The sequence below is a fragment of the Musa acuminata genome, chromosome BXJ2-4 (assembly GCF_036884655.1).
Source record: "Musa acuminata AAA Group cultivar baxijiao chromosome BXJ2-4, Cavendish_Baxijiao_AAA, whole genome shotgun sequence".
In the NCBI taxonomy this organism is placed as follows: domain Eukaryota; kingdom Viridiplantae; phylum Streptophyta; class Magnoliopsida; order Zingiberales; family Musaceae; genus Musa; species Musa acuminata.
This window is the reverse complement of record NC_088341.1, coordinates 34,025,674-34,053,586: the sequence shown is the minus strand read 5'-3', so window position 1 is coordinate 34,053,586 and position 27,913 is coordinate 34,025,674. Positions and strand designations below refer to the sequence as shown.

Here is a 27,913-nt window from a genome sequence, read left to right as displayed (position 1 = left end):
GATTAGAAACTAAAATTAATTATAACTATAAAAATTATGATTATGTTATTGTTATATGAAAAACTTTAATACTAGAAACTAAAATCAAATAATGATAGATCAAATTTACGTTATGTACATTTTGATACTATTTAAAAAATATTTATCTAATCTATAAGTTCATCATTATCGGATATGAAAACTACGACAATGCTAATTTTTAAAGGGAACTAGACTCGTATTCTTCTCTCTTCTTATCCTTCACATGATTATTACGAGCAATGAACTAAGGGTTAAGGGAGATTGAGAATAAATCTATAACCTTAATATGATATTTTAAAGATCTTATCTTTTTATAGATAAAAAAACATGTTCTAAAATGATAATTGAGTTATCCTAATTAGACTTCATTTCTATTTGTTGATAATCATAATTAGAATCTAATTAAATTTATACTATATATTACCTAATTAGATAGGAATACATAACCGAAAACTCATAAGAGAGATTTTTTGTGCATATAATTATAAAATCATACTAAAAAATAAAAAAATTCTTCCCTTAAGGTTTTATATGTAAAGAGAACAAAAATACAATTTCAATTCGTATTCCATAAAATATTATTTTTAATTAATTCACGAAATAAAAAAACGTCTTCAAAAGACCGGCCTCATCCTCTCGCCTCGGTGGAAGCTTCGGAATTCCAATCAACGGTTCATCGTTGACATTTTCTGCCTTTTGATTGGAGGCATCGCTGGAGCCCTTGTGGGGCCCAGTCGTGGACTCGGTCACGGGGCAGGTGGGTCATACAGGCAGGTAGGCGGTAAACCGGGTGGAAGCGGGACGCTTCCCAGCAAGAGATATTTGTTCCGATCTTTGAGAACCAATCGACGGATGCACATTTCACAAGTGTCCCCCGCGCTAAATCAACACCATCGGTCCACCGTGCCCGGTCGGTGCGGTGAAAGAGGCACCGCGACCTCCATTTTGACGGGATTTTTTATTAATGACAGTTCGTTTCCCTCTTCTTCTTGATCCCGCGACCCGACCAATCCTCTTCCTCTCCGATCTCCTCTCCTCCTCCTCCTCCTCCCCTCTCCCAAAAATCCCCAACCCTTTAACCGACGAATCGAAGAAAGGCGGGTGATCGGAGATCGCGGAGCGAATTCCAAGAGCGATCGGGTCGAATCCTCCGTCAACAAGTGACAAAAAGGGTCATCAAGAAAGAGATCTTAAAGCATCCAAGAATCCCGTTTCCGAAACTGTACGCCATCCAGCGATTCCTCCACCCGCAGTTCCCGTCATGGATCGGTCCTTCCCGCTGGCTCCCCGAACCTATGGTTCTTGATCCTTTGGTTGATGGCGGTGTGTTATCGCGAGCGCGGGGAGCGACGGGTTGCGCGGCTTGTTCTTGGGGCTCTCGCTGGTCGGTGAATCGTCGGGGTGCGCCTGAGGTTTGTGCCGATGGCGATGAATTACCTGTACCTTTCTGTCTTCAGCACCGCGGCCAGCATCGTCGGGCTGCAGTGGTGGACGGTCTCCTCGCTTGACGGGATGAAGTCCGATGGGTTGATCACTTCTGACGGCGGTGGAGGCTCCAAGGAGAGCGCTGGGCGAGCGCTGGAGCTGCTGCTCAGCTCGCATGTCACCGTGGCTCTGCTGGCGAATTTTGTGATCAATGTGTACGTTCTGGTCGTGTTGCTGCTCAAGGTATCATACTTCATATGAATGACATATATCTAAAGCTGTTGTCTGTGATTCACTAATGCAACACTTACAATAGCTATGCGGCGTGTTGTTTAGAACTGAAGCATGATTTAGGATAATCATGGACCCTTGAAATACACTTTCTTTTTGTTTTTTGTATCTTGAAATGGGTAAAGTTAGCGGCATTTAAGTGAGGTATTCAGCATAATTACTTAAGTATTTATGTGAATTCATTATTTGTTTGACGACAGTCATACTTGTAAATACTTGAGTTAGTAATCTTCAGAGCTACAGTGAAGTTCAGAATTATTCCTCTTCTTACCAACTAAAATCAGTAAGAATCAGAGATATACACAAAATGATGTGACATGGCTTTTTGAGACATAGTTCAAGATATGCCATATGAGATGTATTAACTGCTTGTATTCTTAAATCCCTTTTCGGAGCATTAGTGATGTGATGACACTTTATTTCATGAAATTTCTAGTATGATGATGAATAAAAATGTTCAGCAAGGCAGTATTTATTGATATTCTGCTTTTACTGTTGACAAGCGGTGTAGTTGTCATCTTCTGGAGAGTGTTGAATATATGATGATGCCTTTTCACATTGTTTTACATGTATACATTGTGAAGATCCATTATGTTGGATAGCATAGATCATATATGTTGGTATATTTTAGGTTTTGATGTATTAGTGCTATGTTCAAGGAAGAGAAGCTTTAATGATTTATTGGAAGGAGTATTAATTGGTAGTACTCCTTAAAAATTTTGATGGCTTCACTGGAAGAACCAAACAAATGGTTGGTCTTTCTTTGTTGGAGCTTCCAAATTTATATATGATGTGTTACCTCTGTTACTTCAGGTTTTTAGGCCTGAAAAAGAAGTTCAGTGTTGCTTTAACTTGACAAAATAGTGTTTCAAAATTTGACAACTACAGTGGTCATTTGTTGTGGGTGAAGCCCGAAAGTTTAGTTCTTCTTGTTGTGCTTAAACCAGTTACTGATCGTGTATTCTGTTGGTAATTCACAAAATGTAGGTAATAATATATTGATGAGACTGTTCTTGAGTGTCAAATAACTAAATTAATCATTCTGGCTTAAAGTTATCCTCAGGTAGTCAGTACTTCTATCATCCTTTGTACCGTTGTGATTAATCTTAATTCTCCTTTTCTCCTTCTTTTGTGCAGACTCTATTCTTTGTGCAGTTGAACACATCAGAGACTAGAAAAGTTTTGGAACGTTTTGTTAATTACATAATATACAAGGTAACACTCACTCAGCTGTTAACCTTGGCTGAGTTTTAAATATGCTATGTTTCTTATGTAACTTTTCTTGGCGACCTTGCTATATTGTCAATTTCACTTACATTGAAATTTGCAATTACTGTCCTGAGGTTGTCCTTTAGGTTTATGCAACTCATACACTGTATATGCGTCTATCAGTTTTTCATTTTACATGGATATGTGTAATAAGCAACGTTATAGGAGTTTTGGTTTACTTAGTCCTATCAGATTGGATGCGTACTTGAAAACCTTGAAGTTATAATAATTTAAATAAATAAATTTGTTTTCTAAGTCAGTCATACTACAGATAATATTTCACAGAAAGGTGCTAGAGAGAAATTTAGACATTGCACCAGAATAATATGACACTTCAAAATTATGTTGTAGTTTCATCTACAAGTGCTCTGTTCTGTTAGTTAAAATGCTAAATATGTGTAGTAAGCTTAGACAATAGGGCTTTGTGATCTCATTCAAAGATTCGTTGCAGAAACCACCTTGATTTTCTATCCACAATTTTTATGATATGTAAATCAGAATCTAAAGTATGGGTAGGTAGAAGGAACAATGGAGTGGCAATTAGATGGTCCACTTGAAAATTTGTACTCAGTCGTTATGAATTTAAGAAGCTCCAAGTTTGGTCTGGCTCATTTTTTAGATGGTCTTTCCATGCTTGGACCCATTCCACATCAGTGATTGCAAAAGGCGCTCGGGCGCTCGCCTAGGCGCTCGGGCGAGGCGAGGCGAGGCCCGAGCGCCTCGCTAATGTCCCAGGCGGCGCGCTTCAATCAGGCGCCGCCTGGGCGCTCGCCCGAGCCCAGGCGCTGGGCGCTTCGGGCGAGCGCCTGGGTAAACCGAACCAGAATTTTAGGTCTGATTCGGTCCTGGTTCGGTTGTTAGTTGGTTCAATCGAACCAACTAAACCGATATAACCCCAACCCTAACCTGCTGTCGCTGCCGATCCCGATCGCGATCTCGTCGCTCGCTGTCACTGCTCCCGCTGCCGCTGCTCGCCGCCGTCGCTGCTCGCGCCTCCCGCGAGCCTTCCCGATGCTCGCGCCTCCCGCGAGCCCTCTCACTGCTCGCGCCTCCTGCGAGCCCTCCTGCTGCTCGCGCCTCCCGCGAGCCCTCTCGCTGCTCGCGTCTCCTGCGAGCCCTCCCGCGAGCCTTCCCGCTGCTCGCGCCTCCCTCGAGCCCTCCCGCTGCTCGCGCCTCCCGCGAGCCCTCCCGCTGCTCGCGCCTCCCGCGAGCCCTCTCGCCTCCTGCGAGCCCTCCCGCGAGCCTTCCCGCTGCTCGCGCCTCCCTCGAGGCCTCCCGCTGCTCGTGCCTTCCGCTCCCTTTCCCTTTCCCGCTGCCGCTCGCCGCTGCCGCCGCTCACCGCTGCTGCTGCCGCTGCCGCCACTGCTACCGCCGCTCGCCGCCGCTGCTGCCGTCGCTCGCCGCTGCTTCCTCGTTTCTCCGTCAGCAGGTTTATACTGTTAATGTGATTATATTTATTAATTATATTATATATTTTTATATTTTTATTTAAAATTTTAAATAATTATATTTATTAATTATATTTTATATTTTAGCGCCTCGCTTCGCTCGGGCGAGCGCCTCGGGTGTTTTTGGACCTTGGCGCCTTTTGGCGCCTAGCGCTTTTTAAATCACTGTTCCACATGCAATAAATTGTTAAAGAATAGAGGGGAAGAAGGGGAAAATATTTTCCTTTGTTGTTGTGGTCAGAGTGCCAATCTGGCAAACCCACAACACGGGGCTTGTCTATGTGAAGCTCACTAGGCAGCTGATCTTTAGTGCAGTTGGGAAGACTTGTACATGATTACATGGCCTTTAATGTCTTAGCAGTGAGATATGCTAAATTTGCTCCTACATTCCTTGATCACTATTATTTTTGGAGAATAAAAACCCATCATCTTTCACACTTCAGCCTCTGTGTATGTTATCTCTAGTCAGTGAGCTATTCTCCTGATGCCAAAGAATAGAGGGCTTCCACATTTGATGAAGCCTTGACAACTTTGAACGGGCTCAGTGCTCATCAATCGGTGATCTGGACTGTTCACATTAGCTGGTGAATGAGCTTTGAGTTGGTGTAACTGATCAGCATAGGTATCACACTTAGGGATGGTGGACAAAATCATGGTAATGGTGAAGAGGTCAAAGAGTCTGATGGACATTATGTACCAGGGGCCGAGGTGTAGGAATTGGTTAAAGGTTTTTATTTAAATGGGTCTTGAATTAAGTTTCACCGAGCCTTGGGCTTAGCTTATTGGACTGGAAAGCCCATGAGCCAAGCTGTCTCTTCTCAATCATGCCCAAAAGCTTACGGCACTTAAGTCTAACTCTAGTCCAAACCTGGCTCAGCCTTTAGTATCATCTTCATTTAATGTGTCATTCAATTTTGATTATGCTTCTTTTCATATCCTTTGGTACTATTCCATGATCCCTATGTTTTGTAGCACTTCTTATCTGGTCAATCATAGTTATATGCATTATTCTTTATGTTGGCTGGGTATAAGGCTATAGGCAGTGGGTTCTTTAATGACTAGTACTTGAGGTTGTTCATTGCCGTGCAGCCTGATTTGGTTGAATCTAACATCACTTGAATCTAACTTGTTTACGACTAACTACTGTCAATAGTAACAGACGATGTACTTGTTTTTCAGTATGTATGCCTTTCAAGTTTACTCTTTAGTTTTGTGAAATAAGCAGAACTGCCTGTTGTAGCTCTGCTTCTTTGAACAAGTTTGGTATGATGCAATTATTTTGTTAAGGTGTCAGGTTTCTCGAGTTGCTTAGGTAATTACAAGAATGGTATTGGCCTTGATTGCAGTATTGGTGAATACCAACAATAAAAGCGCACTCAGTTTTTATTACAGTTTTGTGGAATACAAAATTAAAGCTCACCATCGAGTCTACCCTCATAATGAAAGAATAAGAGATAGGAAAAGAATTAGAGAATAATAAAGATAAATTTTAGAGGGAAGCAGTAAGAGACAACACACTAATATGTCTGTTGTCATAACGCACTATAGAGAGCAGAACAAACTTCCATTCCTTATTTGTCATAACACACTACAAGAGAAGCACAAATTTCTTCATCTGGAAGAGATCCCTTCTTTTAGACAAATTTTATAATTCCACAAAGGCCTTTCTAAAGATACCTCTGGGACTTATCTAAATGCAACTCCTAAAAGCTAAACACCTTTCCTAAACTATGCTACTCTTGGCTACTCTTATATTAGGTCTATATTACCAATAACACTCAAAAATAGAACTTTAGTACACCATAAAATAACAAATAAAAATAATATACAAATCCTGATGAAAATCTAGAATAGTGGGAAAACCCATTTAGAACTAAATATGACTACTAAAATGGATCTGAAGATGTCTCTGACTAAACCTAAGGACCCAAATTAGACTCATGGAAAACTCATTACAAGTTGTCCTGTGTCAAAGAAGTAAGATTCTTAATTACACTTAAGTGTAATTTCCTTGTTTACATGATAAATTTATCTTGAATAATCATAGTACTTTTATGTAAGAAATAGCATGAAACTGATCATCAAGTAATCCTGTGAAAAATGGTAACTTTTTTCTTGTGTTTATCTTGGATTTACTGCAGCAATACAAGCCTTTTGAGTTATCATATGCAATTTGGTTTTTTGATCTTCATGTCATCAAGTAATCCCTTAGTTGTTATACTATGATTTTATATATTCAAACAGGGAACCTTTCTTCCATTGGTTGTGCCACCTAATGTTTCTCAAGTCATCTTATGGACAAGCTGGTTGGTCTTTCTATGTTCCCTCAAGGTAATGGACAGAAAATACACTCCCTCTCTTTTTAAATTCTACGAGAAATATGGTATATAGTTACTGAGAGAATCTACCTGCTTCTAATTTACAGATTTTTGAATCATTAGCAAGAGATAGGCTTGAAAGGCTAAATGCATCTCCTTCCGTGACACCTTCAAAGTACTTTCGTGTTTTTTCTGCCTTGTTGGTGGTTCTTTCTGCTGATTTCCTATGGTAATTTTCTTGGCAAATCCAACATGGGCAAAATTTTAGTTTAAATTGCTTTCAACTTCTGTTTCCAGTTTTATACATGTTACATTTCTTGAACCAAAGATAAGTCATGGCTTTCAACTTCTACTCCCTTAGTGTCTGTTACAAAATCCTTTTATATTACAGGATGAAGCTGTGTATGATGATCTACAGTTCATACAGTTATAGCTTGTTTATGCTGTTGTTCTTTGAGCCTCTTTGTATAGCTTCTGAGACATTTCAGGTAATTACATTGGGATAAGCTTTGAATTGTCAAATTTATTTCTTTAGCTGTTTAACATTTTTTTCGTCAAAAATCTTCGGACAAGTTGTGCGCATAAAGTGGATACCTTTGTCGTATGTCTTATAATAGTTTGTACAAGAAAAGGTTTTCATCAATTTTCAAACTCATGCAATGCAAACAAAATAGATATTGCCTTCTATGGAACTAAGATTTATGTAGCTAACCCTAAATATTTGAGATCTTATGGCTTGTCGTTGTTGTATGCATAGCAAAGTAAATGATTCAAGACGACCTATAAGCCTAACTTTTTAATAGTTTTACAACTATGAAAAGCCTAAGAAACTGTCAGGTTGGTTGGAATTTTTGATAATTTTAAACTTGCATATTTTCTCTGTTAAATTTGAGAGTAATTAAATAGAAATGTTTTAATAAAGTTAACAGTCTTCTGGAGATGCTTCCATCTCCAAATGCATATATTGGATTTTCTTTTCATCTGACATCATTATCCTTGTAGGCCATTATGGTACATGGGTTTCAGTTGCTTGAAATTTATCAACGGCATTCTAGTGAAAGTACTGTCGGTTGCTCAGACTACATTCAAAAAACAGCAGCAGGTAGTTTCAGGTCTCAAATTCTTTATCTCATTATGACCTATATTATAATTTACTTTCTAAAGTTTGATCTAAATGGCTTTGGTTAACTCCAAATGCCTTTTGCATCTCCATAATCTATAACAACTTCACAAATCTGTTAATACAAATTTCTTTTAAAATTCAATCAGCTAGGTATGAAGTTTATTGTTATGTTACACTGAAGAAGAAAATAGCAACGAAGGAAATTGTTAGATTAACCATGTTTACGTTTGCATGTTTTAGGGTCTAGTACACCATCTAGCAATGAAGGAAATTGTTAGATTAACTGGGTTTACATTTGCATGTTTTAGGGTCTAGTACACCATCACCAGATCAATATATAAGATTTGTACAGGTCCTTACCGATGCTTAACAATTCATGCTTTGGCCAGTCAATACTAGTCGTTTCATACTGGTCTAAGCAGTTTTTTTAACCATGATATATAGAGCATGGGATTATGATTATACAGACTTATTGATGACTAACTGTAACAAGTTATCAGGTGAAGGTATCTACTTTTTTTGATATATGAAAGACAGTAAGGCCACCTTTAGACTTAATGAAGCTCTCTCTCCTTGAAAAATATTTTTTGTGTCTAATGATCCAAAAAGCCCATTCTACCCTTACGGATGAAAGAGTATTATTGCGTACCATAGCAAAACTCTTGCTAGTTTGCTAGGGATGACATGGAGGGGGCTCTTTATTGCAACATAATACCAATATATACCGTATTTGTTACCGTGTAACTGTTGGTTGTAATTATGATAAATAAACCCTCTCAATTAAAGCACAAAGTGGTGGTCTTTAAAATATTTCTTAAACATTCTTGTCTTATTTCACTAAAAACTTGATGGCCTAATGCACAAGGCTCCTGTGAATGTGGTTTGTGAAGGGGTTAATAATGTATGTGACCTTACCTTTGCAATCAGAGAGGTCGCTTATGTGACTTGAACTATAGCCACCAATATGGAAGAAACCTTACATTTATGCAAAGAATTGCCTCATCTGTTGTCTCTCTCATATGTTATTTTCAACTGCATTTTTTATTCTATGACATAATGGTTCAAGTGTATGTGATATTTTTTTGTTTTTACTGAAAATATGTATTAGTGGAGAATATACATTTCATTCAGTTATACCTGATGTTTTTTAGTATTTGATTGTGGTATGACACCAGTATACAATCAATTTATTTAAATTTACACTCGTAACATCTAATTCAACTCTTTACTGCAGGTTCCCTCTCTGAATGGAAAGGGATTCTCATAAGACACTGTGGTTTCATTCTAGATATGTTGGCTTTAGTAATGGCACTAGGTCATTACTTAATGACCTGGTGGCTTCATGGCATGGCATTTCATCTAGTGGATGTCATTCTTTTTCTGAACTTGCGTGTAAGTGTTAATTACATACTAGTTCTCCTTTGCATGGTATTGGCATGTTGTCCATGGAAGTTGTATTTTGTTTCAAAAGCTTCTTTCATTCTTTTTAATTTGAGATGAACAGGCTCTTGCCAGTGCAATTGTGAAGAGAATCAGAACATATATCAATTTAAGGAAAGCCCTTAGTTCCCTTGATGGAGCACTTCCTGATGCAACATATGAAGAACTTTGTGCCTATGATGATGAATGTGCAATATGCAGAGTAAGTAAATTCATTGGTATTTTAACTTGTTTATTTGTTAATGGCCAGCAGGGTAATTAATTATTCAAGATGCAGGGACCAATGACAAGGGCTAAAAAGTTACCATGCAATCATCTATTCCACCTAGTGTGTTTGAGGTCTTGGTATGGTTTACATGCCTTTCTCAATGTTGTTATCTTTTTTAACATAATGTTTAACCTTCAGCATCTCTTCAAGATTTTGGTGGTTTAACATCAGCATATGATTGTATTTTGTGGTGTTCAACACTTGAACCACCACAATCTATTGAGCTGTGTCAGTCATGCCAATGTAACCATGGTTTTTTTGTCTGTCGTGGCTAGCTTAGAAGTATGGTGAATACCTCTTTTAGAATGTAAGTTGCCTTTCCTTATGCCATGAAAGGACTCCAGTTGCATTAGAGTTACCCATATTGAGATATGGCCAAGTAACTTCCCTTGTGCCAGATTCCATATTTGCAGGAGCCTTCTGTACTGGGCTTGCCTTTTTAGAAGAATGTGTCAATGATAACTTAATTTACTGGATCTGAATATTCTTAAATTCTATAACTTGGCAAGTTAGTTATTATGCTGTTTGGCCATTAAAAAGGCTTTTAGAAACACATTAATTTGTAATTTCTGAATATAATTGATGTCCTAGAAATTGTTCAGACTTGATAAAACATGACAGGTAGTTTGTTTACTATTTAATGCCTTCTTTTCATTGAGTATGTGATGATGGACATTTGAGATATTATTCATAGGAGATGCAAGTTGTGGGAAATGATCCTAGTTTAACAACCCTTATGTCCCAAAACTATTCGGGGTTGGCAAGGAAAATGATCCTAGTAAGCAACAAAAAATATGTTGGACTAGATGCTTGTTCCTTTTTTTTTTGTTACATTGTTTTCATGACGGTGGTTTCTAGTTTAACTTACCCTTTTGAAGCTGATTGGAAATCAGTTGGAAATGCTAAAAATTCTATCAAGCAAAATTAATAAATGCTTTTTACACCTCAAGTTTAAATGATCAGTCAAATACCTATTGAAGTTTCTGTAAGTAAGTTGATCTATCAACCAAGGATTAAAAAATGCGGTATTTACCAGCCCAACCAACGAATCAAGCAATTTTGCCCAGTCCTGTCCAGGGTAACTTTATCAATGCCAAGATTAGGGCTTACTCTCCGGTTTCAGTGATTAAAATTGGGTTGCCCTGGTGGTAGGCACCTCCTCCTCCCCACTTGTATCCCTCGTTCTTTTTGGTATTCATTGATCTATGGAGTGTAGATTGATTTGTCCAAATAGTTCTATCCTGAGCACAAGTTTGAGAGAATTGTCTAGAGATTTGGATAGGAGGTTAAATGGGATTAGGTCCGGAAGTAATTTTTACAGTAAAAATTTCCAATAAAGAACTCAGACAATCCCAATGCTACTATGGCAGTTTAATATTTTTCTGCAATTATGGTTTGAAGGCTTTAATATGAAACTTCACTTTAGCAAGTTTCTTACGCCATTAAAAATGCTCACTTTGGTGGCAAACCAGTTAAACCATGAAATCTACTTTTGGATAATTGACGATCTAGTGTATGCCCCTGAACTTGTTATGTAACTGAATAATTTGATGTATGGAGTTTTTGAACTGAAGAATAGTTTTATGTATGGAGTTTTTGACTATTGAGCAAGGATTTTAATTTCGAATAATACCGCCTAGTACGGGCGGTACATACCGGTTCACCAGAAGACCAGCACGTGGACCGCCTGCTACCGAGCGATATCAACCTGGCTATGGCGAGGGAAGAAGAAGCATCGAGGGAGAAGAGGGAGAAGGTGCTCGAAGAAGAGAGAGAAGAAGAGGGAGAATTGGGAGAACCTCGACGCTTTCCGATCCGACGCCACCCTCCCTCGACGATCTCGATCCAGGAGGTAACGGAGAGGCGGCGACTCGGCTTCTTCTTTGCTGAAGGCCGGAGACGCCTGCAGCCTTCCTCACATTCTTCGCCGAAGGCCAGAGATGCCTGCGGCCTTCGCCGCGTTCTTCGTCGAAGGTCGAAGACATCTACGGCCTTCGGCGTCTTCGCCAAACGCCGTAGATGAGGAGAGGACCGCGTTCTTCTCCTTGTTTGATGCGACGAGGAGAAGAAAAGGAGGCGACGTCGTCGAGGCAACGTACGCCTCTATATATATTTACACGTATCGAGTGGTACATCCTAGCGTACCACTCTGACACGGACTTAGCTGGTTTTGCCTAAGTCGTGCGGCACCCTTGCGTGTCCGTCCGCAAAGGTCAGCCTCCCCGAAGCCTCCCATTGTCCCTTAGGACCATCAAAAGAGAGAACGGGTTAGAGAGAACGCCTCAAACGGGATCCACAAGCAAACATGTCCGAAAAACACTTCATAGACAATGCAAATTACAAACAGACTTTACAAGCTCTGAACAGTGGCACAACAAAGGGTAAAATGGTCCATTACAGACCGAAAAGCTCTCGCACGTGTCCACATGACACAACCTTTATTTACAAGCCTAAAGAGGCCACCACCCAACTAAAATGGGACTTATAAGCCTTCGGCCGCCCCTTTACATTCTGTACAGGGCATGAACATGCCAAAAGACACGGACACACATAAGCATTACATCCAACATCTTGTTGAGAAGTTTGTCCGTGACATTCTCCCCCACTTATCCCTTCGACGTCCTCGTCGAAGCCTTTGTGAACACTGCAACTCTTCGCCTTTGCTGAGTCTTCAATCTTCTGCTCCAGCTGCAATGCGCCTCCTGGCTCCCAGCTGCTCTCCGCTGCTGTTTTTGAGTAGTCGAACTTTGATCCGCCATGCTGCTTCAACTCACCAATGACTCTGACTGTGGTGTGGGGTTGGCTGAGTTGTGTTGATCCTTGTTGATTCCTGCGGATCTCCCAGATGAAGGAAAAGACCATCTTTACTGCGCCAGTCTCTCAAAATTCCCACATGCTGCTTGAACTGGGTGGATGCTTGTTGGAGCTTTAACGAGCATCGCCTCGCAAACTTCTGAAGTTTTTGGGTCCTTCCTCCACAAAATCTGCCCATTGACTCTTCTTTCAGTTAGTTGTCACATCCAAGTAGGTTCGCATCACTTCCGCTTTCGATTGGCATTTCGTTGGGAAATGAAGCGGACAATCTACTCTCAGTAGCACTGATCACCGTTGGTGAGGATTTGACAACTATTGTCTTCCATTATCTTCGAAGGGTCTTTGAACTTGTGCAGAGCTCCTCTGCTGGATAGATAAGAGAACTGGGGTACTCGGTTTCGCCCATTCTCTTAAGAGTTGAGAAGGCAAAGGTTACTTGACTTCGCCCGCCTCCTCGAGGTTGTACTTCATGCATCGAGCTGGTTACTGGCCTTCGCCTGCTCTTTGCTCACACTTCTGAAGCACTTGAAGTGTTTGCACTCCTTGCGTTGAGTTAGTTACTGTGATTCACCTTCTCAAAGCCATTGAACTTCTGGAATGCAGGAAGTTTCCACCCCAACTTGGAGTAATTCTCTAATAGATGAGGTCGCCTCTGGGATTGTACCGTCTTCTCCATCAACCCTGCCGGCTACTCCACTGAGTAGCAAAGGTACAGCACCGCGTACTGCTTGCTTCGTTCCTTGGTCGTGCACTCTTGCATGACCCGAAGTCCTTCACTTACGGCTATCTTGATGAGAAACTTGTTGACACCGGTCTTACGAAGTTTCTTGGCCTCTGCCCTTCAGCCTTGTCTCGGTACTTGGAGATTGCCTCTGCATACTCCACCTCCTCGGCCCCTTTCACGACCAAACGCTCTCCCTCCGTGAGAGCAAGGGATCAATGACTTTGACGGAAGTCCCGCCTCTGCGGTACCATGGCGCTGCCATGCCCATGGCCCTACTATCCGTCGCCTCGCATCTGAATCCCTTTTCTTCACGATCAGTAGAGATGTCTCCGTGGCACTCCTCTGAGTCCACCTCCATTCTAACTGATTGCTTGACTTTGGGTAGCTAAGTCCCTCTGGACTCATCGTCGCTTCCTCGCCCCTTTCGACCCCCTGCTCCAACACCTCCGTGTTCTCCAAGCAGTCTGTTTGGTCGATGGAAAGACAGACTGCAACTCCCATGCATGGCCTCTGCCATCGCATTGTAGGGTTTGCACCGATTCTGTTCTCCATAGCTTCCTTGGTAGCAACGTTCGCTTACTCGGCCTTGTCCTCTGACTTGCCGGGCTCCCTTAAGCGAATATGAGCTCTGGAGCAGTCCAACTCTCCAGCTGCTTCGATCATACCTCTGCATGATCAAGTCCCTCCCATGGGACTCCCTGGTACTTGCATACGAACTTTTCCCTTGGTGGAACCCAGCCCCCATATGCTGATGACCAAGGTTTTCATCCGATGCAAAATTCGGTGCACGCCCGGAAGACCCGCCTCTGCGATACCATGGCCTTCACTCCTTGAATCTATAGCCCTTCTTGCCGTCGTGTTGTTCACCAAAGCGGAGCTCCCAGTAGCTCCCGATCATACCTCCATATGATCTCATCCCTCACGGGACCCACTGTCGTGTGTATCGCATTGCCACGAACTGTTCCACCACGATCCGCTGCACCATGTCGCCTCCTGGTGACATCTCCATTGCATTCTGATCCTTGTGGAATAAACTCGAATTGTGAACCCTCCATGTGTGGCCTCTGCCAATACATCGCAGGGTCTCATCCACCTTCGATTTTGTTCGCTCCTTTGGCAATCGACCTTCATCCACCCACTCTTGGGCCACACCTAGATGAAGCACCGCTCTAGGACAGTCCGTCGCCTAGTAGCTCCCGAAGTCCCCCGACTTCGCTGCAATTGATGCACCATTGTCTGGATCCTGGGCCTCTGCCCCTACCAGCACAATCTCCACTGCGCACCGCTTCCTTCATAGCAACTCGAATGGCAACACTGTGGCATATTCTTCAAGAGTACCCGCCTCTGCGTCCTCTTGCCCCGTGCTAAGGCCTTCTGAACCCAACTTCGCCTCCGCAAATTGAGTCGCCTTAGTTCCTCCCTCAAATGCTCCTCCGAGATAAGGTGCATGTGCCCCGAAGCTCCCTTCGTCTTTGGCACCATGCAAGATGAGTCCGCTCCGTCAGAATGAAGGACCCATGGAACAACATGATCCTGCTCTTGCCTCTGCAAGAGTTCATGTCCTTGACCTCTGTCTAAGGAAAGCACTGTGCCTCTGCTCCATGTTCCAACTTCTCTGCTGGCTCCCTTCATGCGGCTTGGGTACTTCGCCAAGTTACACCCAAGTTGCTCCGCTCCTCGTTTTCGCATTGAGTCGATGGTGGCCCTCGTGCCCACCATTCCACGGGTCAGCCCTCCCTTGAGTCCGATCTCATATCGACTCCAAGTGTGCCTTCAATTATGTTGCTCCCCCACTTGATCTCGCAATGCATCCACCAATGCATTCTCTCGAGCGAGATCATGCGGCAACTCCTCGCTGCTTGCTCGGTCCATTGAGCTTCGTGGAGTTGTTGTTTGTGAGGTACTCTTCCTCAACATGTGAAGTCCGTCTCACATGATTCTCCCTCTGGAGTGCTGAGACTTATCCCTCCTGGATAACTATCCCGTTGGAGCAACATCTCTCTTCGTTTCGGAGACCACCATCCCCTTGGACTACTCCGATCTGCTAAACAAACTGTGCACTGTTCTGCCTCCTGCAAACGCACTTGCTAGATTGCGACTCCCCGTCAATACAGCCCCCACTGCACCCCTCAAGGTCTAGCAACATGCTGAACTCATTGCACACTTCAGCCGCCTACGGACGTATCCTTCACATGCCGAAGAGAAAGTTTCAATGCTCCATGGTGCCGAGTCTCGGCCGCCTTGGGATGGCCACGAACATTCCGTCGTCCGCATACAAGCCCATGCATGAGTACCAAAATCTTCGAGTTAGCAATTCCCCTCACCTCTGTGAGCTTTGCATAACTCTTTTGGTCGTTGAGCAACTCTTTCCACCTTGCATGGTCTCATTCTTGCCAAGCGCCTCGCTTGCCTAGAGCACCATCAAGTATAGTTGTCAACGTTGAGCCGTAGCTCAAACTCAGCCATCCCAACCTTTGTGCGCTCCAAATTCTTCCAAGCTTGCCTGTTCTCGTGGTGCCTCTTCCGCGAAGGGTTGGCCATTCCTCTGAATGCCAATCTCGGATGCCCGCTCCTCTGAGCGACTCCTTTCCCTACATCTCCATGCCCGTTTTCCCTCAAACGGTCGCGCGTGTGCTGACTGCCCTCAACGCAGCCCCGCTAGGTCCCCCACGTTTGCATGTCAAGTGTTTCTATGAGTGCTTGTCCCGCTCTGATACCATATGACACGGACTTAGCTGGTTTTGCCTAAGTCGTGCGGCACCCTTGCGTGTCCGTCCGCAAAGGTCAGCCTCCCCGAAGCCTCCTATTGTCCCTTAGGACCATCAAAAGAGAGAACGGGTTAGAGAGAACGCCTCAAACGGGATCCACAAGCAAACATGTCCGAAAAACACTTCATAGACAATGCAAATTACAAACAGACTTTACAAGCTCTGAACAGTGGCACAACAAAGGGTAAAATGGTCCATTACAGACCGAAAAGCTCTCGCACGTGTCCACATGACACAACCTTTATTTACAAGCCTAAAGAGGCCACCACCCAACTAAAATGAGACTTATAAGCCTTCGGCCGCCCCTTTACATTCTGTACAGGGCATGAACATGCCAAAAGACACGGACACACATAAGCATTACATCCAACATCTTGTTGAGAAGTTTGTCCGTGACAACTCGGTATGCCGTACCATACCATACCGAGCAAAGCTCGAAACATCGGTACGATATGAAAATTACGAATCTTGGTCTTGAGATCTTCATTAAAAGTTTGTTCTTGCACTGATCAATTGAGGGTAAGCCTTTGGAAGGTTGTTCCTTCCAATTCGGATGTCAAAGTAACAAGTTACCAGAATCACCTCTACAAATCTGACCTTCCCTAGCCCTCATGTTGGTGAGAGCTTGAGTGTTAGGTCTTCCTCTTGTAATTGTGGTACAATCTTGATTTTAGTTTCAAATAATCTGCCTCATTATTTGTTTCTTGGATGTCCTTAATACGATTACATTTTTGTTCTCTTAAGGATTGCTTTGTAAATTTGTAGTTTTTGTCAATTTATCAAAACTAGAGTGTGCCTAATGTAATATAAAGTAAGTTTTTGTGGATAATTATCAATAATTTTGGATGTGAAGATTAACCTTTTTTTGAGTATTATACCTTGGTTTTATCCTCATCTTTAGAACCATAGTTCCCAAGATTGATATTAATCTTGAAATCAGTTAGTATGGAGATTGTTAGGATCAATTGGATTCAATCAATGGCATTACAACATTTGAGGAAAATAATTTAAAAATAAAAATCATAATGTTGCTGTATACCAGTGAAAATAAAGCAAAATATGTGAAAGTATAGAAAAAGTATATGTTAAAAAATCTTACATCTTCATATTTCAATAAATTATTTTTATTTTTCTTAATGACATGAAATTGAAATGTAAATATGAAATACTATTTAAAAGATACAAATAAAAATAAGCGAAAAGTGTTATTTAAAAAATAGTCGTATTAAACAAAGATAATAGTGTAGTAATTATATTATATGATATCTGAAAATTCAAAACTTATCTACTTGTAGTTTTGAACATAGCAATTGACCGTATTATATAGTTGTAATCTTTCTCTAATTACCAAAAAGTGAACTAGCAAGTGGTGAAAAGGCAGTAAAATAATTCCAGAGGACCATTGTTGTCTTATGGTATTTTCATCTTTTTCAGAGCATATTTGTACTCTTTTAAGAGACTAAGGGCTTTTTTCTGTACTTTCATCTCATAGCTCTCTATCTTGGCAGTCATGAAAGACAAGCATTACAAAAATGATGACATAATGAATATGATGCACCAATTAGCATAGTAGTGGTGTCATCTTTGTTTTAGTTATTTTATGTTTATGTCACCTTAAACACTGGGTATACCTTTTTTTATGTTTATGTCGCTGCTTTTAAGCATTATATTGACCCTCCTCAGACCCTGCATAGTTGGGATTCTCGTGCATTGGATACGTCTCTTTTTTATGTTTATGTCGCCTTAACTTAGTTTCTTTTTTCTTTCCTTGCCTTCCACTTCTCTCCATTTTTTCGTCATTTGAGACTGTCAGATGGTCTAGGATTAACAAAATTGGCCATTGTTGTCGATTTTGATAAATATTTTGTCATAAAGGAAAAAAAAGGGCTCAAGATTGGATCAGTCTTAGACATTGTAGATACAGTTTGGATGTATCAATGTATTATATTTTGGTTGGCCACACCACGAACTATGTTTAAACCTTTGTTAAACACGACAATGAAAAATTGACTTCTCGATCCTATATGGAGTAAGAGATTGAATCTTATACTTATTTGAGTGCTAGCACATGTATATTTTACAACTAAAGAATACAGATTGGATTTGTCTCAAAGCCTATTTTGAAACAACATGATTGTCATCCATAAGTTCATGCATATGCAAGTAAATTAGATTCTTCTTTGCCAAATCTGAAAAGAAGTTGAAAATTATTGTTATTGGGCTAAAGTTTTTGTGCTATTTAATGCATTTTAGTAGTACACATATTTTCCTATAGTTTAATTGATGAATCCCTTAAAATCATTTTAAATATTGACATGTAACTAGTAACTTTTTCTTGTGAGTTCCCTCACAGTTACTACTGTTTGGAGTTTGAACTTTAAGGGAGCATAGGTCAGATAAGGAGGTTTAACTAGATTTGATAATTAACCAACCTCATTTTTTGAAGCTAATACATAATGCTTATATTGTTACATTTACTTGTCGATTTTATCTTGAGAGGATATAGTTTTACACTTTGGTTGTGAAGTTAACTACTTAGTTCCTTATATATGATAGTAGTGTATGTTTAACATTTGTAAAGTTAGTGTTCTGTTCATTAGTTTGATATTATCAGTCTTTGCCCTTGATCGTACTCTTTTTGCATTGCATAACATTCCAGGTTGGACCAGGGTTTGACTGAAGTGTATTCTTGCCCTACATGTCGGAGGCCTCTTTTTGTTTCTAATCCTCAAGGTGACACAAGGTCCGTTCCTGGAAATGGAGTAGATGACCAGCAACTTGCTGAACATCTAAGTTTAAGATTGAACCAACAGAGGATTCCTGGTCAAGCACTACCTCTAGGATCATCTCCAAACCAGCAACAGAATACTTCTGATACAATCTGGAGGTTTAGTATCGTTGCATCTTTATGGTCCTTGCATGTTATGATTGTTTTCGTGTATAAGCAATATTTTGTGATCATAATATGCTTCTTTGTTGCAACATGATACACCCTGCTGATGTGAAAAATTTTTTATAGCTGAATTTTTGTACTGATTTGAGATTCATTGGTTGCATGCTTCTATGTTATCTATATTATTGGACTTCAGTTGTTCAATGTCTTGTTGCACTTGAGTTCTCTTATTTTGTATAACTTATCTTATGTCGATCTCCAGTTCCAGGTTTGGGTAAAGTTTTGGTACATTTTTGGTTGAATCTAAACATCAGAGTTGGATTTGGTGTAGCCAATAACACTTGCATCCTTAATACTGCGACTCTAGTGCTACTGTATATTGGCTTTCTTGTTTCAAGTATATTCTTCAGTGGAATTTCAGTTTCTTTGGTAATCATGAGGGAACGGTCACCTGATTATAACCCTCTCCAGCTATCCATCACAGGCCAACTTGAAAACATAACTAGGAAAATGAGACTCCAATTACACATGAGGAATAGTATATACCCTGACTGGCAATCCAAGTGGAACTTAATTGAATTTTATGTTGAGATGACATTTAGCTGAAGTAGATGTGCCATTATTGTAATGGTCATATTTGAGGTTCATGGAATTCAGAAACATCCTTTTGTTTGCTTCTTCATTGGCTAATAAAAAAAAAAGTCAGCTCATCTATGGTGGTGTCATATCTGTTTATGCCTGTTGAATTGTGATATACCTTTTTGTTGTGCAGGGGAGCTGCATTTGATTCCAGTTTGGCACCTCCATGGGTGAATCAAGGAGTGGATGGTGCTAGTTCATCAAGTTCAGTCAGACCAGTAGGTTTTGGTGGGGTTCAAATGATGATGAGGCAACTAGCGTCTGTCAGTGAAAACTTCGCTCATGGTTCTCTAGATGATGCTGCTTGGAATCTATGGTCTTCTCAGCATACCTCAATTCCTTCTATTCCTTCATCTGCTTCCATTAGGTTGAACAGAAATGCTGCTGGTCAACGTATTAGGAATGCTTCACCCTCTGTAAACAATATGTCAGAGTTACTTGCTATGGTAGATAGAGTACGTGAGGTTTTGCCACACATTCCGGATGAACTTATTGTACAGGTATTTTCACTGTTTTTGTTGCATTCTTATTTTCCAGAAACACCAGAGGTTATTGATTTCTTTTTTTGTATCTATTGTGCAGGATTTGCTGAGAAGCAACAACATCAATATTACTGTGAATAATCTTCTTATGCAGTAACTGAGTGGATATGTTTATAGCATCTTTCAAGGTCTGTGCAAGCTTTGTATATTTAAGTGACTGATATAGACAAACACAAGTGCCTTTCACACTACTTTGCTGCAATAATTTCCTGTTCTTTCACCACGCTTTGGTGCCACATACATTCTTGTTTTATACATCGCAATATCTAATTAAAAAAGAAGTTATTCCTTGGAGAGGAATAACCTTGCTGAAATGTTTTATTTTCACTTTTTTATGTTGTTTGACTTAGCCCATCAATGATGCAGCCTGCCAAAGATTCAGCTAGAACATGCTGTCCATGAGTATGGACTGCTTCGGAGAGCCTAGCATGCCCGAACAAACTCAATGAAATGAACTTTTTTTGTTTTTTCAATATCTTTTTGATGTTGAAAAGCTAATAATTCATTATATTCAAAAATAATTGTTTATCTCCATTTTGACATTAGTAGCTCCTTGTTACTAGATTTTAGATTCATGTCAGTGATGTTCGGTTAACTGAGTCTGAGAATTAATCATTTTGTTCATGCTACAAAAGCACAGAATTGCTATCTTTTTTTTGTTTTGTTTTCTGTTTTCTTATTTTTGAGAATAAGCTTGATGGTAACTGCTTGACTGTTACATTCAGCATTGAATTGGTTTATTGGTGGACCTATTTATTGGTTTAGCAAGTGACCAAATAATCTTGAAAGTGGTTCTCCCAAGTATATGTTGCAGGCCTAAACCGACTTGCAGGATGAGTGCATGGCTCGTTGATGAAATATGTTTATTCTATAGTCGGTATGATGTTTCTGTTCCTTGATGATACATGCGCAGCTTGTGGATGGATTCCGATGGTGGACTATAATCAGTATGATGTTTCCTAGATCAAGAGGTAACAAGTGGGGATCATCAGTGTTACTCTATACAGATACTGCACTCCAACCCTATGAATTTAATAATTAATTTCACTGAACTACAAATGTTGATATAATTGGTCTGTCCTTTTGTTAGTTGTGGATGTGATGTCTTTAGCCTTTTCAGTTGTCTTCTAATTAGATTTTCATTTTGTTTTGTTTTGTTTTTGTAATTTTTTACTCGTTCCATATAAGTATTACATTCTCACGTATTTGTGTTATACATGCCTAAAATAAGATGTGAACTCTCGTTCATCTAACTGCGTATATAATGTAGTAATCACTAAAATGTCTCGTCGGACTAAGGTTTCTATTATCAGCTACATTAAAATCTCAGGTTGCTTGAAGTTGGGATTGCATAGATGACTAGCCATAATTAAAGCGGAGTAGCATGAAGAATAATCAATGGCATCGTAAACTTACATGCGGTGGAGCTTCGAAATCTGTAGGCATCTCCCTGCTAAGTTGCTCACCGGGCAAGAACGAGAGTATAATATGTCAGCTTGTTGTGGTCAACACGGAGGCCGATTCCTCGACGTTCTATTGAACACGACATTTCCGAACAATTATTCAAGTCAGTAATCTTTCACAACCTTGCTATGCGTTCACTTTCGTTTCTGTAGGGGGTGTTGAAAAAGGTCGGAACGGAATGGGTCTAACTGAATCAAATTGAAAAAAAATAGTTAATCATTTTGAACATACCTAACATTGATTAATCTGTTTTGATTAACTGATTAATTAATTTTTTTATTTTAAATGACTATATATATATACATGTATATATATATATACATGTATATATATACATATACATATATATATATACATATACATATACATATACATATACATATACATATATATATATACACACACACATATATATATATATATATATATATATATATATATACATATATACATACATATATACATACATATATATATACATATACATACACACACATATATATATATATATATATATATATATATATATATATATATATATATATATATATATATATATATATATATAAAGAGTCATAGGCTCTATTTGTGTCCTTCGATCATTTTCTTTAAGATTTAGTCTTACAATCATACTCCTCTCATAATCGAAAGACCTTGATTTCTTATGATGTGTGTTAGCGTAGTACTAAGAGCAACATCCATCTACCTCTGATTGGTATCATTTATGGTTGAGATTAGGATAATATCTGATCATCTTCGAGTCCTCACCTTTGTGTATGTGTACAAAGACGAAGAGGAAGAGCCACAAAGACAAAAGAAAGAATGGTGAACTCATGGGAAGGGATATTAGGGTTTTTGAAGGCTTTAGATTGAATTGAACTGATTAATCGAAAAGTACTCTCCCATACCAAAATCATTTATAATCATTAAAATATTGATGAACTCATTCAAACCAAACTTATCACGACTAAAGTTTTGATCAAAATACTTAAGTTGAAGTTTATAATAATACACTCATCAGAATCTTATAAGGTTGAGATTAATCAGGGGTATTACAAAAGTAATTCAAAATGATTCAGTTCAGATTCTATTCAGGTTTAGTACAATATCTTGATTCAATTTGACATGAACACCCTTACATTTATCAAAGAACTAACTTAAAACATTCCAAGCCCACCGTGGGGCAACAGTTTCAAGCTTCCATAAGTTGTTCCCTTTAATAAAATTGTAGTGACAAAAACATGCTGTAATAGTTAGCTGCTACCACAAACCGATTCATCGTTTATGGAAGAATGGTTAAAAGAGTGCATGCTCCAAAAGACGAACATTCTTTATCCAAATCCAACAGGAAATTCGACGGGTATTTCCATTGTCGAAATTGCCTGTCATCACGAGCTGGATGTTTGGGATTTAACTTTGGGCAGAGAGAATCAAGAACTACAATTGACCACAAAGGGGTTGACAGCACTAATAAACTGAGAGGTCCTGATTCGGAGCTTGAGATCAACTTCTCCACCACCCAACCAGAAGAAATTCGGTTTCAACTTTGTGATGGCTTCATCAAGTATTACCTGAAATAAACCTCGTCATGAATCTCACAATTACAAAAACTCCATTATGAGAGAGAGAGAAGCACGGGTCGCTGAATATTAAATATTTTGGCAACACAAGATAACTAAAGAATTACTTTCCTAATTTTGGACTCATACAAACTGACTGTGAGCTGTAGTTTAATGATCTGTTATGAAATGTCATGGCCAATGTATGCCACGTTAATGCCGGAGAAATTTGATGTTGCTGAGATACATCAAAATGGTGACAAGATAAAAAACAAATAATATGGCATACAAAGATAGATAGGCTAATTGCATATTACCCTTATGGTTAGCTATGTTTAGCATCCTGATCATTGCACTTTAAAAAGTTACATTGAAATCCTTATATTTACAAAAGTGAAACATTTAATCCCGTTTTTCCTCACACCATTGACTACTGACGGAAGATACTACATGTGCTGTCATGTGCAGAAAATGACACTAAAAAAGGGATAAAAAGATAATTTTGCAGTTGCTATTCTCACCGTCCAAATATATTAATTTCGCTATCCTTCTCCAACTTCGTCCTCCCCTCCGGCTTTGCTATCTTGCTCTACTTCTCTTCCCTCTCGCGCCTTTCCTCGGCCCTCTCCAATGCTGAGGTTGCCTCCATCGCGCACCATCAGTTCATGGCCCTCTCGAAGAAGGGAGACCTCCCTGATGATTTCGAGTTCAATGTCGAGATTGACGTCGCCATTGCCAATCCCCGCCTCCATCCTGCCTATGTCGCTTTGAGGGCATGGAAGAAAGCCATGTGCTCCGACCCACACAACTTCATTGGCAACGGGTTGTCCTCAACATGTGCGGTTGTCACAGCATCTTCTGCACTATGATGCCCGACGACCCCTCGATCATTGTCATCGTTGACATTGACCTTAATGGCGTTGATATCGCCTGGTAAACCTCCATGTGAAGCTCGGCCTCTTGACTGGCGTCGCCCTCCACATAAACTCTAATCGCTTCTGCAGCATCATCCCCCAAAACATCTCCCATCTCAAACTCCTCAACAAGCTCGACGCTAGTAACAACTACTTCGTCGGCCTATTCCCGGACGTTGCCCTTCACCAATCGTCACTTAAGTACCTCGATCTTTGGTTCAATGACTTTGAGGGAGCACTACTGTCGGTGCTCTTCGACAAGGAGCTCAATGCCATATTCTTGAACGACAACCGTTTCAACTCTCAAATGCCCAACAACTTTGGCAACTCCAAAGCCTTCATCGTCGTCGTCATCGCCAACAACAAGATCCATGGTTGCCTTCCAAGCAGCATTGGCAAGATAGCAGCCACCCTCAACAAGCTCGTTCTGATGAACAAGCTTTCGAGATTTAATCGAAGCTTTCTCCTCCTGGTAGGTCGTTCGGGAGGATAGTGAAGCTTTCACAGAAGTTGCACTAAAGTAAAATTAATATCTTTAAACGATGAGAATAGCAACTGTGAAATTACCTTTTAATCCCTTTTTTAGCACCATTTTTTGCATGTGACAGTACGTGCGATATCTTTCGTTAATAGAGTAGACGATGTGAAGCGAAACAGGATTAAATGTTTCACTTTCGTAAGTATAGGGATCCCAATGTAACTCTTTAAAGTCTAGGGACCGAGATGCTAAACATAGTTAACTATAGGGGATAATATGTACTTAGCCTGAGAAAGATCAACTAATATGTTAGTGCCGTTGACAGTGCTGTATTTAAAAATTTCACCTTATATAAGATATATACCTTCATAATCCATAATGATCAAAGAGAATAATGAAGTACCACAATCTACAATATAATATTTAAAAGATTGAAAGTTACCGGAATGTCTGTTTCCATGCCAATGCATGTCACTGCATTATGCACAAAACCAGTAAGTTTCAGTGATTCTTCCTCCGGTGCAAGCCTCACTGCATATCAAACAGTAGCATGAAATTAGGAATATTTTCCTCTCTAGGTATCCTAATAAATCAATAAAAGACTAAATGCAATGCTTATGAGTTAGAAATGTTCATGATAATCTAGCTTCATATGGAAAATCCAAATTGCTCATTGTAACATGTATAACCATTGTTTTTCAACAAAATTAAAGTACATATATGTTAACAAGGACAAAGAACACAATATGTCACAGAACTCTCTTAACATTTATCCACATATATGAATGCAAAAGGAAAGCTGCATGATAAAACAAAAGAAGTGTTGGCTTCAAATGTTTGTTAACTACCACTCCACATTAAATATGTTCAATACCTGGATTTAGATATAGAAATAGGAAATTTAGTTGCTAGTTTTTCTTGTATATTTATATTTGTGATTATACTTAGTTACTTACAATGGTGCAACTTAAAGTGACCCAAATTTTGGAAAATTTAGCCAGCGAAAAGTTATGCAGATTACAAGCATGAAATTAAAGCACAAACCCATTAAGACATTTCTACCTTGTACTAAATTGTAAATTCTATACACAAATGTATTTTGGGACTGAATTTGTCAGTCATACATTGTTTCAGGCTATGACACATAGAATATCATTAATATGACTATGAAATCATATAAAATCTTTGAACAAATCAAAGTTTTGCCATTTAGTTGTGAAAAAAGTGGGAAAGGAACATACATGTTATCCGGACAGCTAATAGTTCGAAGACAGAGAAACTTAAACCAAAAAAGATAAAACATAAAGTAGCAAGTGGTGACAGAGACATCCACCTCTGCCCCACATAAACGACTGTGGTTCCAACTTTCAACTTATACCTAATTTTCCTTTCCTCAATTTGCTTTATTATTTTTCTTAAGTACCCAGTTGTATTTCTCTACATTCAAAAAATATGTTGCATTCTCACAAAAACTTAAGATGAAACTTCTACTTTGCAGTATGTTTTGGTACTCATTTGGCCAGCTTACACCATACTATGCACATAGGATGGTGTTACAGATATGATACATTATCAATGTTCCAAATGACCTGATTTCCAAATGATCAAAATTGTAATATCTCTAATATTTATACTAATTTTTAATTTACTTAACCAAAATGCTTTGTGGATTATATCTTGCAACTTGTCTTACCATTATTTCATGAGGTATTCGCTTACTTTTCACTGATGCTATGCAATCCAACTGGTTTCTTGAACATACATGTTCTGATGTTATTCTTCAAGCAAGACTTGAAAATGGTTTTTCAAGTCATTTCTAGTTCAAAAAAGAAAAAAAAAAAACTACTCAACCAGGCTCTTGTAACACATGGAAATCTAAGTGCGTATTCTTGACCATATTTAATGGTTACTTACAAAAATATTGGCACTATCCACAGGGTTTAGATGGGATCTTAGACTATAACTGAGAAGGTAAATGACGAGACTCTAAATGTTTAATCATATGCATCGGACTCTCAGTGTTCAAACTGATAACCAAAAGGTAAAAAAAATCTTACTGTTGAATTTCTTCTTAGAAATCTTGCTGTTGTTGAGAGTGTAAAGAAAATTCTTTATATTTTCAGCATTAAGTCGAGCGGCATACTGCAATAAAATGAAGAATCTAGTCAACAACACACTGACACTCAGAATGGACATCAATTACCACACTAGATAAATGCAAAAAAGTTACCTGGATTACAACAAGATAATATTTTGAATTATTACGATCGCTGCAATCAGTAATGCTAGCCAAAGCTTGGGTATTCACCTGAAGGAAAGTAAAATTTTTCCACCCAATCTCACTTCATGAGCCATACTCATGCATAGACTTTAAATGATCACTTAGTAACATCAATGTTAAATTAGAAGACAGGATAAACAACACACAACTAATACACAGCGATATACATTGGAGATAGCATCCAAACTAAACTGTAAATTATTAAAGTTAGAATGGTTAAGCTCTATGACTTAGATTCCTGAGATATTAAACATGACTAGAGCAGACAAAATTTTGAAGATGTCTAGATGGTTGCTGGTATAGCAGGCCAAACTCTTTGCTTTTATTTGCTTAGATATGATCAATGTAATTTAAAAAAGTTCATTTCTTCTATTGCACATGCCAGTGTATCATTTTGCTAGCTTCTATTTATGATGCTTTTCAGAATTGTTGAAAGCCCCACTGCCATTTGATGACTTGCCATTTGAACTTGCATACATTTGCGCACCATAATAAATTTGTCTCAAACAAATGATGACTAAGATTACCACGAAATATTATAGGCTCATAAGACTGACAATGGTCTGCTTAGGTTAGGTTGAGGTCATCCAGTAGAGATTACCATTGGTGGTCATTAGGTCAAAACATAGAGGAATAAAATGAAAATGCAAACCAGTCTTTTAATTGGAATAGCGACAAACGAAAAGATTGATACCGATCGCATTTCTTTCTGTAAACAAATTCATTTAAGTGGAGGCAAACAAGATGACGCAGCGCAACAGATCATGACATGTTTGATGAAATGTCTAAGAGAGGGCAGAGATTGTGGTACATACCAAAACGATGCTCTTGCAGAGGTGCTCTACCGAGGGGGCGCCGAGGATGTCCCTCCGGACCTCGATGGGCCTGTCGTAATAATCTGCGGGCACGCGCTTGAAGGCGAAGTCGTCGACTCCGCGGGCCCTCAGTATGGCCGAGAGGCGCGCCTCCGTGGTCTCGCCGCCCTCGCCGTCGGCAACGCAATCGGAGGAGATATGAAGGGAATGGGTCTGCAGGGAGAGCTCCACTGCCGTTATGCGTTGGAGCAGGCAGGTCTGCAGCGCCTCGAGCTCTCCCAGCGCTCCCATGCCTTCCGCCGCCGCCTCCCTTACGCCCCTCAATCAGATGGCGTCCTCAATAACTAATTTTCTTGCATTATACCAATAATAAAAGAACAATGACAATTACCGACATAAATAAAGAAAAAAATTCGTCT

General features: G+C 39.7%; 2 protein-coding genes across 3 annotated transcripts; one reads left to right on the top strand and one right to left on the bottom strand.

Annotated features, from left to right (window-relative positions):
* Positions 1-896: 896 nt before the first annotated feature.
* On the top strand, positions 897-20,297 carry LOC103975701 (E3 ubiquitin protein ligase RIN3). The gene is made up of 12 exons (XM_009390746.3): positions 897-1,689; positions 2,875-2,952; positions 6,699-6,785; positions 6,880-7,001; positions 7,164-7,260; positions 7,775-7,874; positions 9,130-9,287; positions 9,400-9,537; positions 9,613-9,680; positions 18,569-18,796; positions 19,575-19,941; positions 20,024-20,297. Exons 1-12 carry the CDS (start codon positions 1,444-1,446, stop codon positions 20,078-20,080), a joined length of 1,746 nt encoding a protein of 581 aa, XP_009389021.2. The 5' UTR covers positions 897-1,443; the 3' UTR covers positions 20,081-20,297.
* Positions 20,298-22,480: 2,183 nt separating this feature from the next.
* LOC135610451 (uncharacterized) lies at positions 22,481-27,844 on the bottom strand. 2 transcript variants are annotated; one of them, XM_065104970.1, is made up of 5 exons: positions 27,495-27,843; positions 26,629-26,706; positions 26,456-26,540; positions 24,841-24,929; positions 22,481-23,018 (listed from the first exon to the last, which is right to left on the bottom strand). In XM_065104970.1, exons 1-5 carry the CDS (start codon positions 27,783-27,785, stop codon positions 22,878-22,880), a joined length of 684 nt encoding a protein of 227 aa, XP_064961042.1. In that variant the 5' UTR covers positions 27,786-27,843; the 3' UTR covers positions 22,481-22,877. The 2 variants fall into 2 exon arrangements, with proteins under 2 accessions (XP_064961042.1, XP_064961043.1); XM_065104971.1 differs by lacking the exon at positions 26,629-26,706 and having other exon boundaries at positions 27,495-27,844.
* Between the last annotated feature and the right edge of the window lie 69 nt (positions 27,845-27,913).